The sequence below is a fragment of the Phanerochaete carnosa genome (assembly GCF_000300595.1).
Source record: "Phanerochaete carnosa HHB-10118-sp unplaced genomic scaffold PHACAscaffold_12, whole genome shotgun sequence".
Taxonomy (NCBI): domain Eukaryota; kingdom Fungi; phylum Basidiomycota; class Agaricomycetes; order Polyporales; family Phanerochaetaceae; genus Phanerochaete; species Phanerochaete carnosa.
Window position 1 is genome coordinate 440038 of NW_006767639.1, and position 18581 is coordinate 458618.

At 54.7% G+C, this 18581-nt stretch overlaps 7 protein-coding genes across 7 annotated transcripts; 4 read left to right on the forward strand and 3 right to left on the reverse strand.

Moving 5' to 3' along the window:
* The first annotated feature begins 324 nt into the window (after positions 1-324).
* On the forward strand, positions 325-2661 carry PHACADRAFT_153362 (uncharacterized protein). The gene is made up of 5 exons (XM_007401186.1): positions 325-684; positions 745-1010; positions 1069-1527; positions 1742-2179; positions 2231-2661. Exons 1-5 carry the CDS (start codon positions 397-399, stop codon positions 2541-2543), a joined length of 1764 nt encoding a protein of 587 aa, XP_007401248.1. The 5' UTR covers positions 325-396; the 3' UTR covers positions 2544-2661.
* A 353-nt stretch (positions 2662-3014) lies between these two features.
* Positions 3015-4147, reverse strand: PHACADRAFT_264555 (uncharacterized protein). Its single transcript, XM_007401187.1, has 3 exons — positions 3681-4147; positions 3397-3628; positions 3015-3337 (listed from the first exon to the last, which is right to left on the reverse strand). The coding sequence occupies exons 1-3, from the start codon at positions 4089-4091 to the stop codon at positions 3126-3128; spliced, it is 855 nt and encodes a 284-aa protein (XP_007401249.1). The 5' UTR covers positions 4092-4147; the 3' UTR covers positions 3015-3125.
* Positions 4148-5785: 1638 nt separating this feature from the next.
* Positions 5786-5986, forward strand: PHACADRAFT_264558 (uncharacterized protein; the record flags this gene model as incomplete). Its single annotated transcript, XM_007401188.1, has 1 exon — positions 5786-5986. The coding sequence occupies one exon, from the start codon at positions 5786-5788 to the stop codon at positions 5984-5986; it is 201 nt and encodes a 66-aa protein (XP_007401250.1).
* Positions 5987-6030: 44 nt separating this feature from the next.
* Positions 6031-7664, reverse strand: PHACADRAFT_130594 (uncharacterized protein). The gene is made up of 3 exons (XM_007401189.1): positions 7389-7664; positions 7144-7335; positions 6031-7092 (listed from the first exon to the last, which is right to left on the reverse strand). The coding sequence occupies exons 1-3, from the start codon at positions 7642-7644 to the stop codon at positions 6581-6583; spliced, it is 960 nt and encodes a 319-aa protein (XP_007401251.1). The 5' UTR covers positions 7645-7664; the 3' UTR covers positions 6031-6580.
* Positions 7665-7712: 48 nt separating this feature from the next.
* PHACADRAFT_153372 (uncharacterized protein) lies at positions 7713-9016 on the forward strand (the record flags this gene model as incomplete). The annotated part of the gene is made up of 3 exons (XM_007401190.1): positions 7713-8558; positions 8613-8773; positions 8834-9016. Coding segments are annotated over 3 exons (1181 nt in total), but the record flags the coding sequence as incomplete, so codon positions are not given.
* A 1068-nt stretch (positions 9017-10084) lies between these two features.
* Positions 10085-12247, forward strand: PHACADRAFT_264561 (uncharacterized protein). The gene is made up of 8 exons (XM_007401191.1): positions 10085-10118; positions 10186-10532; positions 10582-10920; positions 10977-11268; positions 11322-11515; positions 11566-11907; positions 11962-11992; positions 12048-12247. Exons 2-8 carry the CDS (start codon positions 10218-10220, stop codon positions 12092-12094), a joined length of 1560 nt encoding a protein of 519 aa, XP_007401253.1. The 5' UTR covers positions 10085-10118; positions 10186-10217; the 3' UTR covers positions 12095-12247.
* Positions 12248-12420: 173 nt separating this feature from the next.
* PHACADRAFT_264564 (uncharacterized protein) lies at positions 12421-18045 on the reverse strand. Its single transcript, XM_007401192.1, has 28 exons — positions 17989-18045; positions 17791-17927; positions 17492-17736; positions 17231-17434; positions 17001-17174; positions 16839-16949; positions 16666-16781; positions 16461-16614; positions 16292-16396; positions 16114-16224; positions 15869-16037; positions 15369-15792; positions 15140-15299; positions 14794-15083; positions 14562-14739; positions 14352-14508; positions 14104-14298; positions 14006-14054; positions 13935-13953; positions 13785-13886; positions 13635-13728; positions 13507-13588; positions 13352-13456; positions 13165-13300; positions 12783-13104; positions 12677-12724; positions 12534-12558; positions 12421-12477 (listed from the first exon to the last, which is right to left on the reverse strand). Exons 1-14 carry the CDS (start codon positions 18018-18020, stop codon positions 15036-15038), a joined length of 2190 nt encoding a protein of 729 aa, XP_007401254.1. The 5' UTR covers positions 18021-18045; the 3' UTR covers positions 12421-12477; positions 12534-12558; positions 12677-12724; positions 12783-13104; positions 13165-13300; positions 13352-13456; positions 13507-13588; positions 13635-13728; positions 13785-13886; positions 13935-13953; positions 14006-14054; positions 14104-14298; positions 14352-14508; positions 14562-14739; positions 14794-15035.
* Between the last annotated feature and the right edge of the window lie 536 nt (positions 18046-18581).

Sequence of the window (18581 nt, forward strand, 5' to 3'; positions counted from 1 at the left end):
GACGAGCGGTCTCGGAGGTCTGATGTCCCAGACTCCGTGTCTCTTGTTCCACATTGCTGTCTTCATGTGCCCGAGGCGCACGCATGTCTCGTGATGCAGCGCCAGCCAAGGCCTTTGTGGCGTGAGCTTGTCCTTACCGCCACGGCCTTGGTAGTCCTGCGGAGGCTTATGTAAGGATGCTAACATCGGCTAAGCAGTCTAGGTTTGACTGGCAGCTTCAAGTTGGATCTATGCGGGTGGCAATAAAATGCGTACGCCTAGTGGTACGTCTCTCTCAGAACCTTTGTCTTCTCGTACCGTGTGAATTTAGCAGTCAAACTTGGCGCCGAGTTATTGTTCGCTAGCTAGCGCTGCCTCTCTCCGGCACCGCGAAGGTGTTCTCCCTCTCATTCAGCAATGACTACAGACACCGACTCAAACGCGAGGAGAGAGCAAATCAATGAACTGGCAAACGCCCTTTTGCGAAACCATACGGGAGCCCGCGATGCAGAAGTCGTGCACGACGTTGAAAGCAGCCTACAGATGAACGGCTTCCTGGACCCAAGCGACCCAACTGAGCTCATACAGACCCCGAGCATCACTCGCGCTATTATTCACATTCTGCTTGACAAGCACCTCTGTGGATACAGCGTAGAAGAGCTGACATCCTGGCACCAGAATCCACTCGATTTCCTACAAACCATGGTGAGTCTCTTCGGTTGACAGCCTAGAAGCGATTGCTCACTGCGCACTGGATTATTCTAGCCTTATATTGGCTTTGTGATGTTGCTTACGCACGTCATTGTTCGCGCGCACCAAGCTGTACTCGAGAATCCACGCTTGCTCCGGTCAGCTCGGTCATCAAAGGTCGAACAATCCGCCGCTTTCATTCTGGAGAGACTTCCGCGTGTGTGGCAGGCGATCTGGGACATTAAAACACCATTTCTTGACTTCCCTGGTCTGTACGGCACTACATTATACAAACAATTCGCACTTTTGGGGCTTCGGCAAGTGCAGCTCGAGTTGCTCAGGTGGCGTACTTTAGTTCATCTTCCCGCTTGAGCTCATGCGGTGGCACTGCAGACCAAGCGCCTCGAAACGAGTGGCTAAGTCTGATCGCTTGGCGCATGTTCAACTCGCAATTTGGATTTATGGAGACGAGGCAGAGATACGCTCGATGGCGAGGGACCTGGCTTGTAGGATCGTTATGAGCGAATTCAGAGCACGGGGAGAGGAAGGATACATCGCGTTCCGTGCGGAAGTGGCGACGGGCGTTAGAGGTGGTATCGCAACTGACTCCATTGCGGCAGCTATACATCGAGACTTGGAAGACGAAACGTTTATCGACCAAAACCTTAACCAGACTCTATATGCCCTGCTGGTATACTCTACCCCGGGACCACACAGCATCGTGCAAGAATCTCCCTCACACGCTCGAGTGCTTCTGGCGCACGCACTGGCGGCCTGCCGTAGAGAGCTGTGTAGAACTGGAGGGGAAGAGCGAGAGATGCCACGCGATAACCTCCACACTGCTACTACATATATGTTGTAAGTTCCTGTCGCAATAATCTTGGCCCGCCCTTCCATTCTCACTTGGCACCTGGATAAGCTATGCTGTCCCGGATTACAACGCGAACGTGGCGATGTTGCCCGAATCATGTGCTCATGCAATTATTCCTGTTGTGTGTGACTATCTCATCCGTTTGGTCAGCGAGGATGCGATACGATGTGAGCACATAATCTCAAGCGCATTATAGGGCAGTGCTGATACACAGGTGGAGACAGTCCGTGTGACCTGTACCATCCTAGGCGAGCTTCTCAGCCGGTGTCGCGACGTCTTGCGCAGTCATTCCAGGAATAGCTCTGGATCTACCAATACCCGTCGGCGACTGAAACTCTTCCGAGGTTCCAGTCGCAGATACCAGCAAGCCGCCGTACAGGCTATTCGTACCCATGGTCAAAAGATACATTCCCAATGGAACACAATATTGCAATCCCTGGACTCTCTTGGGGAGTATCTTAACCGCGTGGAAGACGGGTTCGATCCGAAGTCTCCAGATACCGACGGTAGCCCATTTACCGCGCTCAAGCGATGTCACTGGTCAGAATGCCTCTGTAGTGTCTACAAGCCGAGCCATCGCCTCCGAATTTGTGAAGGTTGCTGGCGGGTTGCATACTGCAACAAGATTTGTCAGTCCAAGTAGGTCTCTCTGTCACCTTTCTCGCCAAGCACTACTTATTGAGACACTAGGGACTGGTTAGAGCACGCACCCACTGTGGGCGGACATCCAGTACCCGGTCTGGCTGAACCGATTCGGCGCCATAGCACGCATATAACCAGCTTTCGCTACCCTCTCGTTGTATCGATCGAACAGTCTGGGCCCTGGCACAACCTCTTGAACCATGTGTTATTATCCGCGCAGTTCACTAGCATCCTCTGTCGCGCTGCACAGTTGTCGTGTACTCACATACCCTACCATGCGCTATCGTATAGGTCATTCGGTGATGATCTTGATGCAATAATCCCCGGTACTCCTGTAGCCACGAAAATAGACTCTCGATGACCGAAATTATCGGAGGGAGAGGCGTCCACACGATAGCTTAGCTGTCTGTCTCCTCCATGCACAGCCAGTCGCCGTCATCCTTGGAAATGCATCACATGCCGGACCATATAGTTCGCCTCATACTGCTTTGGCACATTCATAGCTCTTCCCGCTCCAACGGTGTCATGCTCACAAATCTGATCCTCAAACAGCCGCTGGATTTTGTCGCCGGGACCGATCCAGCTCGATGCGAGATGACTGGGCGGAAGGATGTTTGGAAGTTGCAAATTGTTAGAAATAGCGAAGAATATGATGATGGTGGATAAATAAAATCCCGTGCACGCCACAAGGCAGTCAAGACTACAGTGGTGCTCGCAAAGCTTCGCGGGAACAGATAACGATATTAATTCGACTTTTCCTTGGATAAGCGCTTAGTGCGGCTGCTTACGTATTGAAGCTTTTGAAGTTGCATCCTCCAAGTCAAGTATCCGACTCCGTAAACATGCTGAATGTATTAAACACGTATTACTATATAATGCAACGGTACAAAAATAAGTGCAAGTTGCGTCTGGGTACATCCCCGCTGCGAGTCATCTGCAGCTTCTACTCCGTATCGAATACCAAGCATCGGAGCTCGATACTCTCCCGGTAAGGCGCATCCTTCGGACTAGTCTTATCCAGAAATGCAGTGTGTGGAGTGAACCGCGCACGATCCACCTCCGAGTCGTAGCACTTGATAAGGGTGACCTCATCCGGAGTCTGATCCGAGAGGTAGTACCACTTGTGGTTCGCGTTGTAGCGGACGGAGTAGACACCTGCGTCACGTCGAAGACTTATGAGCGACAATTGGAGGCTATACACGAGGGGCACGTACCTGCGAGGCGTTGGTCTGGGAAAATGAAACGGACAGGGACAAGGTCGTGTTCTTTGTCGACGGTGCGCCAGTCCGACACGGTGAGTGGCCTATGTGCCACGGGGTTGTGGATGGGACGCCAGACGTTGATGATGCGGACACGTCCCTTTAGGAGGCGTTCAGCCTCATCGCCGAGGTGACGGTGGACACGCGCAACGGACGCCTCGTAAGTCTGGTCAACATGGACTGCCTCCTACAGATAGCTTGAGCATGCGCGTCAATTCGCAGAACATAAGTTGACTTACGGCTGGGCCACGAATGACTTTACCCTCCGGACTAACGAAATCCGGCTCGGTGCGACGGAGAGTGTGATCAAAGACGAAGACTCTCTTCGCACCGGTCTCCTTCTTGAGCAGCTCCTCCACCTCCTTGTAGTACACGTTCTTGACCCTCTCGTCGTCGTCGAACTCCTTCTCCTGGCTCACGTGCTTGACGAACTGGAAGCCAGATGTGTCGAGAGAGAGATCGTACTCCTTCTCTTTGCCACGAGCGTCGTGAATGACGACATCGTGCGGCTCGCGGCCAATGTTGTCCCTCTTCTTCCCGGCCGGTGCATCTATAATATAAATGTGTGGCGGCTCGTCGGATTCCGGGTCAGGGACGTAGTAGTTCAAAACGGTGGGGACATCGTGAGGGACGAGGACTGCGACGGTCATCGTGAGGGCTGTTCGAAGGTCTGCACTGGCTGAGGTTGTCGATACGAGTGGTTGACTTCGCAATAGTGGGGCTTGAGAACCAGGAGCAGTTCTGACACTATTAAGTATGCGTTACTCTCATCGCTTGGCCGACTCCTGCATCAGTCAGCAAAGTCTGCTCTGTAAGCCACCACAATACCGACCGCTTTCTCAAGCAATAGAGACTATGCCGCCAGCTTGTCAAAACAATGTTACATCGTATGACATAATCCCGAGTCGCGATGAGGCAAACAGCCGCCACGGGCACATTGAACTGGCGCAGCAGCAGTATCCTGGGAAGGTCGAAGCCTAGCCCATTGCTTTTTGACAACAATCTCACCTCTGAACGGAGTTTGGACGGATATCGCAGGGCTTTACCAATCCTCGAGCAGGCAAGTCTGGCGTCATACGGAGCCTTCAGTCCGAATCCTTACAAGTGTAAGCGCCCCGGCCACTGCTTCAAACCAGCAATGACACGTCTCGGCCTCTTAGAGCGAAGATGAGCATCTTGATTAACTTGAAGCATCTTGCCGTTGCTCAGCGCTCAGCGTTCAACGTTCAACGTTCAACGTTCAGGCTATACATATCGTATTTCCGGTAGCGCCTCTGGTACCTGCTTTCCTCCCAATTACTGGAACATGACACAATCAGTCAAACCATAAACGTGCTGAGGATAATAAGCCCTAGCGCATACTTTTTTAAGCATGAGGTGCCGCAACACGCGATGACCAAGTAGCCCGTGCATGTCCTCAACTTGTGCGACGATTTAGCGGATCCAGCATAGACCCTCACCCTAACTACACCGCTGCGGCACCTTGCCAGTGAGCGCAACCTTGTCCCTTTGTTCATCGGGTAGGCTCTTTGCTGAGCCAGCCAGCCCTTCCAAGTGTTCACCAAAACGAGTCTTTAGTGAGATCTGAGGTCTTGCAGGCAAACTCGGAGACAAAAAAAAGGTGTCTTGATGTTCCATAGAGCCTAAAGCTGTCATTCTGCAGGCTGTCTAGCTTCCGTTCGGACTCGTGGTGCAATGAGGACTGTGTCAGCGTGGGGAAGATCAAGTTCTGGTATATAAGTAGGGACTTGTCTCCTTGTATGCTTGACAATACAGAGCCACTTGCTATTGTCGTCGTTTGTTGTCCTTCTGCGAACGTAAGCTGCTCTCAAGCGAAACTGTGAAGGCATTCGTTAGTGACTAAACCTCCTGGGACAAAGACAAATCCGGAAAGTGGTGTCCCAGATAGTGTCGTCTGTCGCCCTGAGGCCTGCCTGGGAAGACCGTGTAGTGCATACAATTTCGAGCTGCGGCCCGTCACGGCCTGTCCCGGCCGCGCGGCTACCGGTCATGTGACTGAGCCCTTTTGCGGGGCGCCTGCTCGAGTGGCCCTCACGTCCTGCGTATACGAACAGGTCATTGCTACAGAAGATGTCGTCAAGGGTGCTGGACTGGCTGAAGCCACATCCGAGCCAGGCGGCGGCTAGACTACGCACAAACGGCTTGGGCCTCGTCTCGGTTCTCATCGTCACGAACCTCCTGCCGCTTCCCTCGTCGTTCACCGCGTTGCGGCTCGTCTTGGGGAGCCGGTATTCAGACCACGAAGGGCTGGGAGGGACGTGGTGGCATTGGCTGTGCTTGCTCGGTATGTCGTACGGATAACATGAACAAACGCGGTGTGCTCATGCTCGTGCGGACGCATGTTTTGTCAGAGCTGTGTGTACTTGGCATCCTCGGCTTGAATGTGCTGCAAGCGTCGTATGCGTTGCGTTTTCCTCCAGCACCCCTATTTTCCGTACCGACGCCTGCGAAGTCTACACCCGCGACACCGAAGTCGCTGCCGCAAAGGCGTCTTGGAGCGTTCACCCCCACAGTACGTCCATAGTCTTTTCTATATTCACATTAGACTTGTTCCAGAATTGATCGTTTTCTCTTCCATCTGCCTTCAAATATTCGTAGTACATTTGTACTCACTATGTTCTCTAGCAATCACAGTCGCAACCTCAACCGCAGAGAGCGTTCTCTTCGAGCCTCTACGCCTCTTCACCCATCTCGACGCCGTCGCGAACAATGTACTACTCGGTGCCATCAGCGTCCCAGCTGGATAGCTCATTTGCGTCATCAACCTCGTCCTTCCCAGGATCGCCTTCGCCGGCTTACAACTCGCCACTTGCCGCGTACCGAGGGAAGCATAAGAGTAGTGCTGGACGTAAGTGTCATTTCCCCGAGGGTGTGTCCAAACATGCATCGATGATGTTCTTTGTGCATAGGTGCTTTCGACGGGGAGTTGCTGAAAAGCTTGACTCGCAATCCAGTTGCGACTGGCGATGAATAAATGGCTACGCGATATCATTAGTCGCGACGTTTGTATAAACATCCGAATGCGCTACTTTTAGTTCTCAAAACAGTACACAACAGTGATGCACATCTTTTGAACGAACAACGATTCATTTTGAAGTGAAGCGCAAGTTCAGTGGTGTCAAGGGCTCGATTCCTCGAACAGTTCTTCTTGTCCCGCGGCAAGGCCTCCGAAATAACATGTCAGCGCCTTCAACTTGGAGCCCATCCATTCTTCTTCGACCTCGATCACTTCTGTTTTGCTCTCTTCTGGCGTCAGCAGTCCAGAGATCTCCTCTAATCTGGTGTTGCGCGGAAGGAAGTACGCGACGTTGTTGGTTATCTGACGAGTGAGCTTGAAAAGTTCCGCCCCGTGGATCGGCCGTATATTTGCGAGGCCAAACTCTGGATGCTGGTCCTTGTCAGAGAGCAGGCCGCTTACAGGACCCGCCAAGTACTCTGGGCCACCCCAGGGCGGACTGAGGAACACCACGTCAATTTTCCGATGTCCTGGATGGTGAGGGAGAGTGAGGTATGAGCGGGCGAAGGAGAGATAGTCGCAGAGAATGAACTCGATGCGGTCTTCGACGCCATAAATGACTGCATTGTGCCGAGCGAGGGCAAGTCGTGTTGGAGAAGTGTCCAGGGCAATCACTATGCCACATGTTTAGCACCATGAACCAAGAAATGAAAGTCGTGGAGTACCTCGTTCGCACGTCTGCGCAAAAGCGATGGCGTTGCCTCCCACGCCGCAGAAAGCATCAAGGATTGTTTTGCAACGACACCGTTCAGCTATTTGGTTCGCTATAAGCTCCGGCGTGACGCTGTACCAACCTTCTTCGTCGAGGAGACAACCTTCAGAGTAGAGAGAGAAGTATCGTTCTCGCTGGTAGAAGTCTTGGGGTGAATGAGCGTGCACGAGCCGGGGAGACGCTATATAGGCCACGCACATTTTTTCAGACGTTCAGGTACCTCCGATGGTTCCGTATAGCATGGCACGAGCCCCGTGGCATCGTATTTCTCGTGTCCAGGTCCCAAGAGGCCGGCTTTACGCTTCTTTCTGGGAGGGCCCTCCTCAGATGCTCTGTGAGCGTTGCCAGGCGATACGAATTCCTTCTGTTCAGCACTGCCCAGCGACTCTGCCTGCTTGAAAGCGTCGAGAACGAAATGAGAGAAACCAGCAAATGTCGAGTTCCGTTTGCCCATGAGCGGGAGGGTGGAATGCGATAGACGCTCGCGCAAGGGTCGTCCGTTTCGTCAGGCGTTGTGAGAAAACATGGACCTTGTTTTCCCCTATCCCGTCTATGCGCTTTCCGACAATATGAACAATCTTCCTGATCCCAACCTCGGGCTGGCGACATACGCAGGGCGGCTGGAAGACACAGAATTTACATTTGCTCCGTTCGACCCCGCAGAACCTTTACCAGAATACACGCGTTCATGGGGGCCTCATCTGCGGCGACCACCCCAGCTTCCACACCAGTACGACACTCGCATTGACCCAAACCACATCTTCCTGTTTGCCGTGCATCCTATCACTGGCATCAAGCGCGATTTCTATGTGACGCCGAAGCCGTGCGAGTACTGCGCAAAAATCAGGCAGGTCTGTTCGAGGAGCAGACCCTCTTGCCAGAGGTGCGCCGTGTCAGGCGATCCGGACAGAGTCTGCCACGTCGAGGACGGCTGGGTTAAGCTTCCGGGACCCAAGTGCGAGAAGCCCAAGCTCCAGAAACGGACAGCGAATGCTAGTAGAGACGAGAAGCAGGCCAAGGCTCGCTCCTCTACCTCCGACAGCATGCCCGTCCCGAAGCGTGCGCGGACCCTCGCGCCACATCCCTTTGACGAGAGCCTCTCGCCTCTCAGCTCGACACCGACTCCCTCGGTCCAATATGAGCCCATGCCACTGCCCAAGAAACCGCTACCGAAACGGGTTACCCCCGTAATACGCGGCGAGAACGGCCAGGAAAGTCAAAGCGCCGTTGCGGCGTCCACGAGCTCTAGCAGCAACGAGGCATCGGTGAACGGGAGGAAGAGGGCTGTCGCTGAGAAGCTGGCTGGGAGGAGGGGTAAACGGCCGGAGAAGAGGGTCATCGTGGACGGGAAAGGCAAGGAAACGGAAGGTATGCCGGTCACAAAGATTTTCATTCCAGCTTATTGTATACCTCTTTACGCAGAAGGGAGGTGGTTGGCGAATGACGGTACTATCTGGCATGTTATTCGACCACCACCAGGTCCACTGCCATCCTCGACCCCGAGATCTCTAGCTAAACTACTCCATGACGAGTCCGTACCACCGAGGTTCACACCCCAGGGCAAGCCGCGAATATGGGCGAAGGTTCGTCCCATACTCCTAAGCTGTGCCTGCAGCGCTCATCAATCACCTGAACTCGTTCAGAATAAAGCAGAGTTTCTGGAAGTCTTGCCTTGGGTGTCGGACGCCATGAAGGGTCATGGACCTGGAGTGCACATGGAGTACGCTACGCTGGAGCCGCCTATGGTGTATCTCGAAGGTCATGCATGGCCTAAGGACTCGCTGACCGCTGAAGGGAGCGCAGAGATCACCTTGTGAGTTTTATCCTCTTTTAGGTGGCTATTCTTCCGACTCCTGTTCAGAGTTCGAGACTTCACTATCTCAGCCGAGCGAGGCAGGGGACATCTTGGGACAGACGTCGACTACGGCGGAGACGATATGATGCTCGTCGATGAGATATCAGAATCTCGCTCCTCCGCTTCGACGCCATCTCTGTTGACACCTCGTTCGCAATCTGTCGCGGATATGCGGCCAACTGCGGTGTCCTGTCACCCCTCGCGGGCGCTCAGCGCCAAGCAGTCCCCGTCTACTCCGCAGCCCCAGGCGTCGACATCACGCCAGGCGGATAGCCCAAGCGTCGGGCCACAGGCCCCAAGCATTCGAAAGGTATATTCGCCTCTATCCTCGAAATTACCTGAGGCATGGCTCGCCCAGACTGAGAGCTCGCAACATGCACAGTCACCGCAACAGTCGCGACCGCAGGCCGCGAAACCCGCTCCTCAAACCCCGACCGCGCCTAGTCTGAGCGGCAGGTTCGGCGGCAGTAACAATTCGATTCACCAGAGCGATTGGGGTATCCACCAGCAGCAAACGAATATCTGGCACCCGGATGGGAGCCGTCGCTTTTCCGACCCCGGCGCGCAGCGACTCAGCCCGGGATCATCAGTTTCTCGCGATAGCGATGATTTAACTACGTGCAGATATCCGACTCCTTCTCATAGAACCTACAAGATGGGCGAAGACTTCCGTGAGAAGGCCACCGGAGAGGGAATCAGACCGCATCTTCACCCCGCCACATTTACGCCTGGGCTTCCGCAACGGCGCTCTGCACTCGACGACGACAGTCCCGATAGTACCTACAAGATGGACGAAGACTTCCATGAGAAGGCAGCCGGGAATGGGACCAGACCGCACCTCCCCTCCACTACATCTACGCGTGGGTTTGCGCGACGGAGCTCTGCACTCGACGACGACAGCCCCGATAGTACCTTCAAGATGGGCGAAGGCTTCCGTGAGAAGGTAGCCGGGGAGAGGATTAGACCGCACCTCCCCCCCGCCACATATACGCATAGGTTTGCGCGACGGAGCTCTGCACTCGACGACGACAGCCCCGATGAAGACGCACCTCACGAGCGGTCCATCTCTCAAAGTGAGCCTCCATAATATGCGCAGTTGTGTGGCTAAGCCCGATGCTGAGCTCTCCCTCTAATTGACAGGTCGCTCCCGGTCGATACCTGCTCGGTATGACATGCAATACAAAGCTGTAGAGAAGACGAAGAATACAGTGCAGGATCTTGACGCTCTGAACCGTGACCTGTCCAATCGCATCCCTGAAACTGCTCTGGAACGAGAGGTTCTCGAGACATCACCCACTGTCGAGGAGGAGAAGTTGAATTTCTTCCCAGAAGAAGTGCCGCAGGATGTTAAGCACCTTTTGGATTGCAAGACATATCAGATACCTGTCGTTCTTGTCGTGTCGCGCGATTACTTGCTCTTGCCGTTCAACCTTCCGGAAGATTGTGGTATATGCGTACTCGGATTCTACAAGATCGTGGAAGTCGAGGTGAGATTCCTTTCTACCATCATATGCACCAGATACTCACATGAACCAGCGAACCGCCCTCGTTCAGAGCGAGGATGATGAAGAGCGAACAGTGCGTGTGACTTGGCACTTCAAGCTTCGCTGGGTACCTGGCGGTGAGAACGCTCCGGAGGACCAGCAGCCCACATATCCGTGGTGGCAAAATTCTGCAGCTCTCCCTGCGGCAGAGATGGATGAGCCGTCGCCACACTCGCTTCTCCCGATGCATCTACGATCTGAGTTCGATAAACCTAGCTTCGAAGCGACCGTGGCGTCAGAGCTCGTCATTAAGAAGGGCTGGCACTGTGTGCAGTGTGGTCGGCTAAATGTGCAGCGGCTTTTATGCTTCCAGAAGTGCGAGACATGCCAGGTACGTCATACTACGCGTATATGTGTCGCACGACCAGCGCTGAATGTTTTCGTCAGGCTGGTAACGACATGATCCCGGTCGATGCGCAGTATGTTCGCGACCCGCACAAGATGACGCCCGACGCGACGCCTCTGGACAGATACCCCGAAACAGTGACTGTGAACGTCCTGGGGGGCGAGAAAGGCGGCTTGCGGACGTTTGTGTACGCCATAGGAGACTCGGTCGAGATCAAACATGTGTTCACGTGCAACCGGACGAAGATGCAGCAGGCGGCGGACAGGCTGTTCCTCGACTTCCAGATGGAAGTTCCGATGACTTGGCAGGGAGCAAAGACAAAGGTAGCAACAGGTATGTATCAGTTCGAACTTTTGAAACGGCCAGTCATTGATGGCGTGCTATAGGGCCCTATTTCACTTGCCTCGTTGGTGTCGGTCATGAGGGGCATCCGCCAAGTATTGGCTGGACTTCTATCCCGCCCTCCGTGAAGCTAGCACGTGAAGTCATAGAAACGTGGGCCACAAAGCATGCTGCGGAAGAGAATTTCAGGATCGACCAGCTCACGATTCTCGGCTGGCACAAGACGGGTAGTCGGAAGGTATGTTTCTCTCACTCTGACGGAGGATAATAGGCTAAGATCTTCGGCAGGGCACCGCCTTGCCAAATAGGGGCCGGACGATCGCCATGCTCTGTCTGGGCTCGGATATTGAGCTCAACATCACCCCGAAGCATGGATTCCCGGTTTCAACTCGTTCTATCAGCAAGCAGCCTGAGCGCGTGTCGGCGCGACAAGCGATAACGAAGGCTGCCGAGTCCGAGGACGAGTTCAGTGCGGTGTTTGACGGCCCGCTTAGTAGCTCAGAGGATGAGGCCTTGTCGACACGCCGTGCTGCCAGCACCCGGGCAATGACCGAGAGGAAACCGACCGAGTCCATGTTCGTGATTTTGGTTCATGGGGATATGCTCTTGCTGTCTGGTGATGAGTTTGAGGTATGCTGTCACTAAAGCTTTACTTACTCTACCTTCCTCATGTCCACGTCATAGTACACGTTGCACCGTACTGGAATGAGCATGCGTACGTAGCTTCGCTATATTCTTTATTCCTTTGACGCTGACGCATTTTTACGCAGTCTTGATTGGTACACAGTACGCTAAAGGCATTATCCGTAATGGCTGAGCGGACCTACACATCTAGAGATTTTTTTGCATAATTTATTGCTATGTTCATTGCTTTCTCTGTCAACACACACATCGTCAGGACATCGAGGATCTCCCGGGGGCTGCATGCATCATTGTACCTTAGAGCACCATGCAATACCTGTACATAGCCTAATAACCATCTTGTTTTAGCTATTGAGCTCGGACGTCGGTGTTGCGCAAAAGCCGTTCTGCGAGCACAGCCAAGAGATTATTTGGGACGACTGAATTCGAACACAATTGGAGGCAGCCGGCTGTCGGTGTTGAGCGTCCCCTCTCCTTGACCCCCGAGCAACAACATGACCACAGAGAATCCGCCCGCCCGAGCCACAAGTTCTGAAACAGAGCCACAATGGGGCCGAGGTGCGTCATCCGCGACATTATTTGTCTCGCTGCTCCGTTGAAGCCGCCCCCTCCAGTTTTGCTCTGCGGTGGGACAGACTGGTGCGTGACCACCACTTCATGTTTCGAACCATGCCGCTGATCACTGCATCACTGCTCCCGCCTGCTCTGTGTCACCCTACGTGTGGTGTATGTGTTGCAAATATGTTGTTGTGAACAGGGCCAAGTTGGGCAGAAAAGGGAGTAAGAAGGATCCAGATGAAACTCAGTGCGTGCACAGTTCATCCAGCCTCCGCCCGTCGTGTCCAGCTGAACACGTCCTGCAGAGGCCCCGACCTGCTCGAGCCGCACATTCTTCGGTCGTTGAGCAACGTGAAGGCGCTGTCGGTCCATACCTCTCATTCAGCTTGTCACTGTGTAGTCCTTGACGTAGACGGAGCGGCTTGGCTCTTTGGACGGAATGAACGCGCTGTGCTCGGTGCCCCCGGGGACGTGATATCTGAGAACGCACCGCTCAAGGTGACCCCACAGTCGCTCGGCGCAGCTGATAGCACGAAATTCGTCCATGCAGCGTGTGGCAGGAGCCATACCCTCCTAGTCGGAAGCGAAGGCCAGGTGTGGTCGTGCGGTGCAAACAACATGGGTCAGGTGAGTCTGCGAGGAATTTCCGTGCGCTACAAAACGCAATGACACACGTCCTTGTCATAGTGCGGGCATCCTGTCTGCCCTGAGATCACAAAGTTCAGGTTAATTGACGGACCGACTCACGCGGAGCACAAAGAGAAGGTTATCAAAGCTGCGGCGGGATTGAACTTCTCGCTCGTCCTTACTGAAAGCGGCAAGGGTATGTCCACACAATACTCAAGGGCCCGGTGTTCGCTCACACGAAGTGTAGTCTATGCATTTGGCAGCGCAGAGAAGGGCCAGCTCGGCAATGGCAAGACCGGCGAACACATTGTCACGGGCGGGAAGCTCGTGTATGATGCAGAACACGAGCCCTGTACGCAGTCTCTTTCCCATATATCCACTCGTGCTGATTCCGACGTGCAGTGTTAATCAGGGGCCTGGAGAGCAAACACATTGTCCAGATTGCCTGCGGGCAACAGCACAGCGTTGCAATGGACTCCGAAGGGTAAGTTCATCTGTCTTGCAATGGTAAATTTTTAACGTTTGTGTAGAATTGTCCATGTCTGGGGCTGCAACGGTTACGGACGAATGGGGCTTGGCACCGGTCTCCAAAATGACGTCCTAGTGCCTAAGGTGGTCCCTAGCGTAAGTCCATCTTCGGCTAGCCTGATTGTGGTTTGCTTACTACTTGTCGTTCACAGTTCGCAGGTCCTAATCCCGCGACCACAGCTAAGGGTATCACGGCCGGACCGACCAATACAATTGTCATGGACAAGCAAAACATGTATTGGATGGCGGGCAAGGTGTGTTCCGTCATTGGTGTATCGCTTCAGTGTTGACCCCCTGCGCAGTGGAAGAATACCGGAGATGGTAAGCTGGGTCTACTGACCAAATCCTATTCTGGTAATTCATTGCAACGCAGGATCTGCTGGGCAACCGTACTCCTCCTTCAGGTACTTCCAGGAAATTATGTATGTTCTGTATACTGTCGTCTTCGTTGCAGGTCTTACAGTTTCGCAGGGGTTGTAATGTGATCGCTGCCAGCTGTGGCGGCGTCACTCACTGGTCACTCGTCGAGGAGGAAGATGGCAGTATCATGGCTATCGCTTTTGGACAAGGTGCAGCCAACGGTGAGCTCGGACTGGGTCCCGACGAGCCAAAGAGCGCTACAAAGCCGACACAGAACAAGACGCTGGCCGGGATCCACGTTCTGCAGTAAGTCCACATCCCGTATCACACAGACGAATGTTGCGCTGACGGAACACCAGAGTGGCAGCAGGTCAGAACACGACGTTCTTGCTCGCGAAGCCGAACGAGAAGCTCTCGGACATGCCACGGCATCCGCTCGACATGGAGGCGCCCGAGCTATGCGTCATATGCAACCAGGACACGGGCGACGACCCATCGCTGTTGGAGTGCGAGAAGGTGAATAATTTGTATCACCGGGCTCTCGCGATGCTCACACGGACGGGCCACAGTGCGACAACCCGTATCATCTCGCCTGCCTTGATCCACCGCTCGATGCGGTGCCTGAAGGCGAGTGGTTCTGCCCTGACTGCGAGGACGAACCAGGCGCACCCATCGTTGTTGGTTCTGGCAAGAAGCCCAGGAAGGGGGCATCCGGCCATAAGCGCAAAGCTTCTGGGTCCATCTCCGGTGAGTTCATACCGTTATCGCCGTATTAGACATGTCTTTACATGACCCCTATAGTTCCGAAACGACGGAAATAGGACGCCGCGAACGACGTGTCCGAGGTTTATTGATGTGCAGAAGTAGTCCCCCACTTATCGTTTTGTTTACGAATCTATGTCGTATTGTACAGCGTGGCGTCTCTGTAGCAGATTATAGAACACAGCGGACTTAGCGTCGTACAAAGTCGCCTATCTATCGAACTATATTCTTCCATACCCAGGAAACGGCCAGACGGTCGACGTTTAGAAGCCGGAAGGTGTCTACAAGTAGAAACACCTTTCTTTCAACCCTCGCATGCCGAGGATGTCCTGGAAATGCAACGATGAGCATCCGTGATGCTCCGCGGAAGATACACGAAGCGTACCCAATCCTGAGAAGTGATCCAGAGATCGGCTACACCATCCATCTTGCCCAGGACCGCGGCACCCTTCCACGCAAGCGCCCGCGGGTCCACATCCTTAGGTGGCGGAATAATCTGCACCTTCTCCATGCTCTGTACAAGCGGTGTCGCGATGGCCTGTAACCTGCATCGCACAGTCGTCAACCTCACACGCGCGAAAACCCACGCACGAGCGGGTGGTGGGAGCACTTACCGGCTCTCGAGCGCGTGCCCCATGCCGGGCACGAGCGCGCACCCGCCGACGACGAGCACCGCCTGGAGGTACTTGCGTATCTTCTCGTCGCCGCCCGCGGCGCGCGCACTGTTGAAGATCGCGACGTCGAGCGGGAGCTTGCTCGCCTCGAAGCAGACGTCGATCGTGTACCCGCCCGGGTACGTCGCCGCCGCCGGCGTTCCCGCGGCCGCCTGCTGCTGTTGCTGGTGGCCCGCTGCCGCAGGCGGCACGCTGCTTCCCGCCGGCACGGCTGCGGCGTCGAGCTCGGCTTCGTCCACGTCGATGACCTCGGCCGCGCCGTCGGCGGTGCTCGTGCTGTCCGCCTTGGCGAGGTCCGGTTCTGCCTTCGGCTCCTCGCCCGCATCGGCGCCGGGGGTAGCCTCCATCGCGTCCTCGGGCGGACCTAGATGAACAAATTGACCGGCGACGCGCTGCTCAGAGACCGTGTGGGGACGGGACATCGGCGAACAGACACACACCTGAGGCGGCACCGCTGGACGCATCGTTGGTCGCTTCCGCCTGAGGCTCGCTCGCGGCCGGCGTGTTCAGGCCAGTAGTCTGCATAGCCGGCGGGACCTCTTGCAGTACGATTGGTGTTGGGAGGGCGGACGGCAGCAAGTGCTGCGTCGAGATGATCATCGCCTGCGTCTATCAGAGTGGCCGCGTCAATCATGAACAGCCTGTTAACCGCGAGGAACGCGTCATCCATCCACTTGAAACTCACAAAGTGGTCCGCAGCCTGCTCGAGGATCTCGTCAGTTACCTCAAGCGACGCGTAGGGGCGCGTGCCTGTCCGCTTCTGCTCAAACTCGATCACCCGCGGCTCGAAGAGGCACTACGATCAGGCTGTCATATCAGCTTTCGCAGCAAGGTATAGCTGTGCACCGACGGAGATCACGGACCATGGGTGCCAGGATAATTTCGTCGTATGCCCGGAGACCATACTTCTCGGTGGACTTTCCCGGACGCCGGACAACAAAGTCATACAGGTTCAAGGCTACATCGCCCTACGGGCAATCAGGCCGAGGCACAGGATCAGCAAAGCAGGCGGCAAAGCGGCTTGATGCTCACCTCAGCAAGCGTGCAAAGCCGCGCTTTGAGATCTTCTATGACGTTCCAGTCATACGAGCGGGCCAGGTCCAAGTCCCTGTAGGGGAAGTTGATTTTTTGCAGCAGAACGTAGAGGAACTCTGTAATGTCGTTTCCGGCCATGTTCAAAACTATCCTACCATGTATGTCAAATTGGGTGACACATAGAAGAGCGGTCATCTTTTACCTTGTGTCAGAGATAACAAGCCCGTCGTCCACGCAAGCTATGCTCGTGGTTGTGGCACCCATGTCGACCACACAGCCGTTTGAGATGCCTGCGCCGTAGGTGGCGGCTAATGACTCCTACAGTTGTACAAACGTGTCAGGTACACGCGGAGGCGCGAAAATGGAATCGGTTACTTGCTGAACACAAAGCTGTTTGAATCCCATGGTCACCAGCAGCATCCGAACCATGCGCTGTACGTAGCTGCGGTCATAGAAGTCTGGAATAACCAGAACAACAGAGTGTTCCTGATCGGAGTCGTGAGAAATCCTGTAGAAGAATGCTCGCGTGGTACGTACCTTGTAGCTCTTTGGGGCAACGTTGAACTTTTCATCGAGGACGGCGGTAATTATTGTCTCGATGTCGCCCAAAATCTCTTCAGTAGAATTATAATTACGAGTATTGAAGTTGCCACCGTATAATGGCCACCTGAGCACATAGCCTAGTTCCGCTGGATCCGATAAACGGAGTGCCTGAGCGCATAATGAGCATCGCCAGGAAAGAGATTTGGCGCAGACATTGGACACACCGCGTCTCCAACAACATAGGCCTCGTCTGAGGGCGCCTTAATCCAGTCTACTCTAAACGGATCATTCGCCTCTGGTATGGTCTCGGGCTTGAACTGCTCATTGAACTGAGACGCAGTCGCCGCGGCATTCGTGGTCACCCTGAGTTTGTAGAAGCGCATACGATCTCTGAGCGAAACTTGAATCGCAGCAACTTTGGCGTCAAACTATCGAAGTTTTTTAGAAGCTGTCCATAACGGCAAGGGTGTTGATGATGCACTGACGGGATCATCAGATGCAAGACCTACGGAGTACTCGTCTCCGGGTTGGACGACGGTAGAGACCTCGCCGCGTTCGCGGTCCTTGCGTGGGCGAGAGATGCCTTCTACGAAGGCTGGCGCAGGAACAGGCTGGTGCTTTCGCGCGATGACATTCGGGACGGAAGCTGGCGTGACGTCGGACGCCCTGCCTATCCGCAGGAAGCGCGAGCCTGGATGGATCACGATGACTTTGGAACCGCGTCTGCCCTGCATGACGGTGTTGTGAGTACTGCCTGTCGAACATGAAACGGCGGGACAGACCTCGGCAGACGTCGCCCCTGCCAGTTCCTCTGCCTGAGCGCGCGACCTGGTGGCGGCGCTCGCCTTCACAGCATTTCTGTGCCACAAGGTCTGGTTTTCGGATTTGAGGTACGTGGTACCAACATGTTTCGGGTTTGGCCTAACTTTGATAAGATGATGAGTGCCGACCGACGACAGGAAAGGAACAGCATGGTACTGACGGCAGCGGGACATGAAACGAGGTGAACTTCATCGCGGACTCGTCCTGCTTGGCCTTGGGAATTCCGCGGGGCATGGCGAGGGAATAATCGCGGATTTTTTGCGCAGCCGGTTGTGCTCGAGGGCGATGGCTGATGACGCGATGACGGTGAGCAGGAGGCGGGAGAGGCCAAGACGCGATTGCGGGGCTGCCGGTCTTTCGAATGATGGGGAGGGCGCTGTCACGTGAGAATTAGCGCCACGAATATCGAGTCCGTGATTTTAGGAAAGTCCGGAGTCCTCGGGATGGTTTGGCTTACATCTTCACGCCCGCTGCTCCCCGCCGGTAACGCACTCATCATCGGTGCATCATCCCGCACGCGTATGCATGTCGGGCTTTGTCACGGCCAGAATGCCCCCAGCCGTCTCTCCGACGCGACCATCTCTTCCAACTCTCCTCGACTGACGCCCCGTCGGCCGTCGCCTCCCTGTTCGCAGCCGTTTAATCCAAGCTACGCATGCAAATACGGCTGATCGGGTGCATGCTACACACTCCGTGTCTGTGCACTTCGTGCATCGCAAACAGCAAATTGCTGCGTGGTTGAGCAATCCAACG